Raw genomic sequence first — 8,807 nt, 5'->3', positions numbered from 1 at the left:
ATCATAGAACAATATTATGGTATCGTGTTCTCATCAATCCGAGATGAGTTCAGCACTTCAGCGGTTCAGCCTGATGTTGAGCATTGAACTGGTCGGTATTTCCGACTATTTCGGTAAATATCCGTATTCTGTATCTGTATTGAAAAATGGATGTTATTGTGTTAAATTCAAAGAGTAAGAATTATTAATCGCCATGCTTTTGAAAAACGATTCCGATTAGAAATTTTGTCAGCACTCAGGTAGTGAGATCCTATATTTTATTATTTTATTTTTAAGCACACTTAAGTAAAACAATTTTGGAATAAATCCCTACCTACTTAAATACTATGTATTGAATAGGTAGGTACTTCATAAAATTAATATTCTGAATAGAGCTTAAAATACTAAATTCTAATTATACGTCTTAATATTTTTGGTTTTATAGATTAAAACAATGTTATTTGTTTTCGGGGAAAATTTAAAATTATAACATAATAATAATAATAACATTGATAATTTATGATTTGTAACATAACAATAAACATTAAATCATATTATATCTTAAAAAAAAAATGTAGTTTTAATAAATGGGTTCTATAAAATAATTCGGAATATAGCATTACCTAAATACCTTTGAGAAATGGTAACCTTTAGAACACTGCCCAAATCTGTTTCTAGGGATATTTTATAATTGAATCACATTACTGTATTATATAAGAGTATCGCTGTGACCAGGGCTGTTTTTAAGCTAAGAGACATACATGGGCCTTTTTCTGTCCATTAATCATAATTAACGAAATTAACTGCACGTCCCCTGCGAATTCAGCTATTTAAAATTTTCATTTCCCTAACACACAACCAACTGAATTTTTTCACAAATATTTAACATGAAATTTGTACCTATGATGAATAATAGAATTTGTACAAATTTATCTTTAAATGAATTCGGAAAATAGAATTATGTAATAGGGGAGAAGCCGGTGAAGCTAAAGAAGTAAAGAAACGTTTATCTTGCATTCAAGTTCCTCCAATAACCAGTAATTTGGATGACTACTGACTATAGTTACGACAGTTTTTAATATAAAATGATGAATTGATGTGTTTTAATTATTTCATATTGTATCATTTGGTATCTTGTTAGTCGTTTCGTTTAAAACGCATCATATTTTACTCCTGGCCGGACTGAACTGTAGAAAGAAAAACAAACTTATCCGCAAGCGGGCTTCAATAATTGAACAATTATTGTGCAGCCTGTGCATACCTCTAAAAATTCGTTGACAATTAATACACTCCATCGTCAGAATATTATTTATTACCGGATCACGTAGATACAACTATATTAGTACATATAGCAATCAAAGTTGATAAACATTATTGTTATTTACAACATGGTTATAAGTTAACGGTTTTCTTACTGTATTTATTAGTTAATTATTTCTTCTTTTGTGAATTTGCAAAACAGAAAACAAGTAAGTAAAACATATTACGATAATTGATTGTTTTACAGTTACTATTTTGGTTTCCTTTAAAAATTGCCCCTAGCTATAAGTTCATTGATATTGCGTCGACGATATGCCATTTACGGCGCATCTGAGTGGATCTCTAACACTATGGATTTAATAATTATAGGTATACTATCTATACGTCTCATACTAGTTGGGTCCCGGATTAATTTAAGTACTACACTAGTTAAGATTAATTGCATGTTCGCTGAAGGCCAATCATTATCAGGGTTGTTAGAGAACACCATTTTGCTTTGTGATAAACTTATTCAGAAGTTTATGAATAAACGTAAGTTGTTCATAATAAACGGTGCATTATAAGATCAGTAGAATTGCTGTAACTGACATCGTCTTCTCGTGCATGATTTTACTATAAAAAGGTTCTATATAATAATAGTTGAGTTCCAAATATTTTTCAGTAAGTAATCCAAATGGATAATTAACCAATGAAAATATGTATTTACGTCAATCAATGTATAAGCCTTGAAACAGTTGAAACGCTGTTTGTGTTAAACTGATCGCGCCCAAATAACTATGCAACAACTTGTAGTACTATTAGACCTTAAAGGAAAACTCAGATGCAACCGATCTTTCAAATATTTAATAGGTACTATTTTTCACTACCTAGAATTTTTAGTAGGGTACATATCCACTGAGTGTGTATCATTTTTTTTTGTTCGTATAATAATCTGTTGAATTGTACAATTTCCTGCAGACAAATAAATACATGTATTTCGTTCAATTCTTATCTTTTTTTTCCAATGTAGCTTATTTCACGTATGTGGTAATGTAAATAAAACATTTTTTTCATCGGTCAGATATCTATAGACGTTTAGTATTAGGATAATGTGAAGTATATTGTATGTACATAATAATATATGTTTTATTATAATATGAATAATGTATAAATTGTTTCGCATATTTTGAATACCTATCTTGTATGTTGTATGTACATTATATATAAATATAATATATAATGTATACCTACTAACTATAGTATATAGATTATAAGGTGACTATGGTTCGGTGGCTAGCTATTGATGATTGTATATGCTATGGCAGACAATATATATATATTGGTTCTTAGGTTTCAACTTAACTGGTTATTATAGTTGTTTTACGTTTTTGTAAATTAGTAATTAATATTAATCTATTTAGATTTTATAATTCGTAACAATAAATATCTACTAAGTATTAAATTACCTATTTTATATAACTATTAGACTATTAGGTACTATACTTAGTCGCTTAGACGCTTAGTACATATTATCATTTAATAATTAAGAAACTACTTATAACAGTCGATTTAAGTTTATTTAGTTGGAATATCGTTTTAAAATAAAATCATCATATTAACGTTATTTCAAAATATATTATAAATGTTTATTGGATGTTATAAAAAATCAATATTTTGAAAATATGGTCTTAAGCTTATTTAAAAATTCAAATACGTAAATGCTTAATATTAAAGCATAAAAGGGGAGGATAGTATGCTTGGTGAATGAAGATGGATGATATACCTACATTTCTCTAAATCTTCTTATACATTATATTCGCAGATGGCTGTTTTTTGTAATCGTCTAATATCGTGAAAATCAAGAAATAAAGTCAGTGAGCAGAGAAAAGTTGAAAGCTGAAGTTTACTAACCTTGGTCCAAATATCCGGAGTGCACTCAAGATCATGCGTCTGGGAACTGAAAAAGTAAGCTGTACACTGTAATTTTTGTATTAAATATTAAAATCTTACCCTCCTATTATCCAATGAATTTATCGATTGAAGTATATGCCTCGGTGTGATATGAGTAAATTGAGAATAAAAGTAGCTATAATATATATATAAATGTAAATTAAATATATGTTACCAAAAATATTGACAATTTAAGAAATGACGACAATTCCTAGGAGATGATGAAAATTCCTAATAATGGAAGAAAATTATATCATTGCCTAAGAATTGTCATCATTTCCGTATTTTATTAGGCAATGCTATCACGCATCGCTTTCTTACACGAAAGCATTGGTGATTATGATGTCGCTGGAGATGTGAACCGGCTTTACAATATAATTTAATAATTCTAATGAACGATAACTAACTCGTAACGGTGACATGCTAAACACTATTACATTTCAACTACTCTCAATATTGTCCGTGTTATAAAAATATCAGGTAGGTAAATAACTGATATCGATAACATATGGTTGATTGTTAAAATGTCATTGTAAAACAATAGTCATGGGCATCGCATAATATGTTTATCGTAACATTCATGTGTTTTATTAAGAATGTAGTCCTACCAGTAAAAATGTAAAAAAGCTTAAATTACACAAATTGAAATGTTAAAAATTTTGTTTGAAAACACTTGATTCTTTATTGATTATTTATTAGGGTAATAGCTGGGTAATTAATAATTATGTTTGATAAAAGTAATATTTAAATTAGGTACATTAAAGTAAAATATCTAAAATTATAATATACCTATGGCATCTTTGCCTGATATCGTTAGGAAATGATAACATGTACTAGGCAATGATATTATTTCCTTCCGCTATTAGGAATTGTCAACATTTCCTAGGAACTGTTAGGTATCTTTTCCTAAATGTCAACATTTCCGGTAACATATACACGAGCTGACAAGTATAAGAGTGAGGCAATCTGTTGTTACTGCACACAGGATTAGACTTCTGACAAGTTCGGTTTTTGTACTGATGAAATATGATTAAATGATGACTTTGTCTTGGCGACCATAATCTAAAAAGTGGCATATGGGGGGCATATGGTGTGTATTAAAGAGATTTTAGATTTCCCTTATAATATCTCTGATTGGCGGCAATCTTTTTTCGGCCATCTGTCGTCGTCTTAGGCGAAATATAGGAAGTGATAAATTTATCATTAGATGATCAAGAGTTGAGTACCTACAGCTTTATCACTTTACTATTGATAAAATAATGATAGTATCGGTGTGTTCATTCTATTCGTATTTCGTCAATGGTAGGTTCAAATTCTAGGGATCTGGGTTCTTCTGGTCATCGTAAAAACCTTCATTTTTTAAATATATTTAAGGTAAATCTTGTAACTTATTAAACAAAAAAAGTATAGTATACGGAAATATACTAATATGATAATACTGTGTAATTTATTGGTCGTGGTTGAATTTATAATACTCGATAATACACGGTAGCTATATGTAGATCTATATGCAGGTACCTCGCTTTATTTTTGCATCACTACCTACCACCGCCACCAATCGGAAAAGCTTGACGTCCGCGGTTTTTCAACAGCGCTGTCGTGTCCGTCGTTCGGTCGCGAGCCCTCATCGTCTGATCGTCATCACGTGCGCACGCACCACATGTACAAATCCCCGATCCACCGCGACGCGCGTGTTTAAGTCTGGTATATGCGTACCGACCGTACGTTGTCGTTGTCGTCGTCGTCTTCGCTGTGATCCTAATACCACAAATCGTCGGGGACATATTCATCGACAAGGTATGGGTTTTATTTTTCTCTCAATATTTTTCTTGCGCAATTCAGTAGTATAATAACCTCCGACTCCTCTCCCATTGTTATCGTGTTGTAAAATCTTTTCAGAATTCTTCGTAGTATGATTTTTTGCGTTTCGACAAAATATATGCAGTGTTGGACTTGCAGTAGGACATATTACGTTTTATTGTTTTTTTTTATTAGGATTAGTGAGAACGTTGATATACCAACTATTTTTATGGCATATAGGATCGCAGCTTATAATTAAAGTGACTATGGAGACATGGAGTTTACACACACTGTATTCTGTACTTCGAATAAACATCATATAAATTAATAGAATTTTACTATGGTTGTTATTTTTATTGCCATGAGAACACATTATTTTTTGGGTTTGTTCATATTTTTTATTGCTATGTACAAATGGAATTACAATGTATTATAGCACTCGCGAGCACTAGTATATATTCGAATTAAGTTTTTAATGAAGTATTTAGGTTTAAAAAATGGTTAGGGTGACACTTAAATTTGAATATTTTAACAACAAACCTAAAAATATACTGTAGGGAACAAACTAATACTGGATGCGTAACGAGGATAAATTGTTTTCACAGTGTTAAAAAGTTATCTATTGTTTGTCACAACTACATTATTAATTAATAATAATAATTTAAAATTTTGCAACTTATTAATCATGATTATATTATATATTATAATCATGATCAAATAGTAAGTACCTATTAGGTAATAGGTACCTATTGGCTATTATAAAATTATAATAATTTAGACAAAACAATTAATTGTTATAACTTAACAGTAAGTTAAAACTTATCAAGTAAAGGTACCTCGTGTAGTTTATTTTTGACATATTCGCTATGGGATTTAGGTATATTAATTTTCAAAAGTGTTGCGAAATTATTTAATATTTTTCTTAGTTAAGTTGTGCTAAGAGTACATTAATTAGCATGGCTATAGTATTACATTTAAGTGTAAAATATGAAGTAATTATTAATATATAATTTGTACTGTATTTTACATATTATAAAGAATATTATATTAGATATTATTACCTATACCCTTCTATATTTTCTAAGATTTTGATGTTGAATTTATTATGTGAAACAAAATATAGGTAATAATTATCAATAAACATTGGTAATTATATTTGAATTATTCTTCTTTGTATAACTGCATATAATAATTTATACAGTATAGGTAGGTTAGAAATAAATACATAATTAATTTGCTATTTATTTCTGTAGCTATTTAAAATTAAAATATATTTGTATATGAGATTATGTGTATGGTTAAAAATGTTAAAATACTAATTTTATCAACAATCGTATAGCTATTGATATAATGGCATTTTTATTTGTTCAAAGCAATGTGCATACAAAATACGCAATCTGCCCCACTGCCCCAGCATAAATTTTTGGGTATCTATCTTGGTATTTATTATGTACCTATAGGCTATACATGAAGATAATACAATAATACGATAAATATATAAAAGTTAAAAGTACATAAAATGTACAATTTACATTTTATTAATTCTTGGTAAACTGAATATTTAAGATATGTGGTGAATATTGTTAACACAAACTTAATGTTTGTGAATTAAAAATGTTGTTCTCAAAAAATACATAAATTGATGATAGTTTATTTAGGTCTAACATTTATATAAAAAAATAATGTAAAAGTTTAGGAAATAAGATTTTTGTTTAATGAAATTAAGGTGATTTTCTGAGTATTTTTTTTATAGAGAGTGCAATTTAAAATTATGTAGTAGTGATATATTATAATGAGTTGATTAGAATTGAATTCATATTGTCGTAGTAAGATGAACTGAAAATCCATTGATTAGACAGTAGTAAATATAGCTTGTACAACTTAAAGAAAAAGAGAAAATAGTCTTTGAAAAAAAGAAATATAAAAAAATATGATAAAAAAATGATACCTATTATTTTATTCGACAATAAAGGCTTATATATAATATATATGGATGTAAATAAAATTAAAGTATTTACTCCATTGAATGTGGGTAATTACTATAGTATTTATAGCAATATCATTATATTACTTAAAATATGTGAGTCAAAGCTATTTATTTTTAATATTTTTTGGTTATTTTCAGGGTATAATGTTAAGTCATATTATTATTAATATAATAGGTATTTTATAAATTACATAAATTGCTATTAATGTGAACGAAACAACATGACTATAGGATAATTATGTAGAAATATAATACAAAGAGATTGCCGGAAATAATTAAAGTTGTATTATTGTTGTTTACATAGTATACCTTTATAAATATGAAAGTAAAGATAAATAATGTAATTTGGCGATTCTTATAGCAGTACGTGATGTTGTGTAAATAAAAACAAAAATATTGCGTTGATATTAATCTTTATGTTCCATCTAATATATCCTAATTTTCAATTTATCACATGTTTTAACTATTTACTGCATGTAAAATGTTCGCTATTTAATGAGATAAACATTTAAAATGAATACTATGTTTGTTAATAATAATTATGACCTTACATTAAAATTAAATATATGTAAGAATGTTATAATATTTTACTAATTTATCTTTAATGAAATAATATACAAAAGTGTTTCAACTTACTATTATTTATTAATTATTTATTTACTAATTAGACACTACTCAGTATTTGTATAATATATTTGTTTACTAATTAGATAATTAAACGCTAAACTGTGTATTTATGAGCCAAATTACTAAAATTGATTAAATTAATCTTAATATAAAAATCAAAGCATCAGTGTTTATATAAATTTAAAAATAGGAGCTAAAATATTGGAGTATAAATCTTAGTCATTTATGAAGAACAAAAACTCATGTTTAATTTATTCTATTGTTTTTATGTCAATCTAATACTCTATTATACAGAAAAATATTTTAATTTAAATAATAACTTAGTTTTTGATTGGTACTTTTAAACTAAGAACATTATTATGATAGTAAGAAATTTTAATTCAAACATTAAAAACACGTTGACCTTTCCTTATTTACTAAACCAAATATTATAAATGTCTAATGAAAGCCTTTGACTGGTTTATCAGGTGGTTTTCTATTACACATCCGGAAATATAAATCTAGTAAAGGCTTGTGACTTTTATATCTGTCCTACAATTATGCTTAATATTCTAAATTTAGATTTAAAATAATTATTTCAATATTTATATTGATTTAATGCTCATATAAACATTTATTTCTAATAAAAAAAATAAAAAAAAAACATTTATTGATATATATTAACATTATATGTATCTAAGGTAATTAGTTTTTCAGGAGTTGAATTTTTCAAAAACTGATTTCGCATGAAAATTCCCAGTTTTTGGTTTTTAAAAGTACCAAAGTACCAACTAGATTCACTTTCCCGCCAGAAAAGCTAATTAAGTTGAAGATCGAAGCATTATTTCGATAATTTATTGTGTATAGCTACGAAGAAAACTAATAAATAAATCAATTAAAAATCACTCCGCTCAGAATCTAAAAATTAAGAAAATACGGAATGACATTTTCAATGAATTTTAATATTAGCATTTTTTATACACTATACAATTTTCAAAATATTTTGAGCTGTTTGCTGATATTTTCAGTTTTCTATTTTCAGTTTTTTTTCTACTAATTTCTATAAAACTTATTTCGTTGGGTCAAACAGCTTGACAATTTCTATTTCTATGAGATTTTCAAATTGTATTAGTTTTTTTTTTAAACCTTATGTCGATATCAAAGTTTCGCTCATTAAAAAAAACCTTTAAAATGTAGTCCAAGATTCCTTATAAGTTTGTCTACTTTTTTTCGAAAAAAATGTCTA

The 8,807-nt window shown here is 27.2% G+C and overlaps 1 protein-coding gene across 3 annotated transcripts in view; it reads left to right on the top strand.

Moving 5' to 3' along the window:
* Positions 1-4: 4 nt before the first annotated feature.
* LOC107173724 (calcitonin gene-related peptide type 1 receptor-like) overlaps positions 5-8,807 on the top strand; it is a 73,108-nt gene continuing 64,305 nt past the window's right edge. For 2 of the 3 annotated variants that reach the window (XM_089228779.1, XM_089228780.1), the window contains exons 1-2: positions 5-239; positions 3,041-3,183. In XM_089228779.1, coding sequence (XP_089084905.1) covers positions 3,163-3,183 — 21 coding nt within the window. In that variant the 5' untranslated portion in view covers positions 5-239; positions 3,041-3,162. Of the gene's footprint in view, positions 240-3,040; positions 3,184-4,778; positions 4,966-8,807 lie in introns of those variants that run through there. The other variant, XM_089228781.1, reaches the window with a different exon arrangement.

Source organism: Diuraphis noxia, unplaced genomic scaffold (genome assembly GCF_037042655.1).
Source record: "Diuraphis noxia isolate RWA-SAM2 unplaced genomic scaffold, SU_Dnox_SAM2 contig0005, whole genome shotgun sequence".
Lineage (NCBI taxonomy): Eukaryota > Metazoa > Arthropoda > Insecta > Hemiptera > Aphididae > Diuraphis > Diuraphis noxia.
This window is presented reverse-complemented; position numbering and strand designations above follow the sequence as displayed.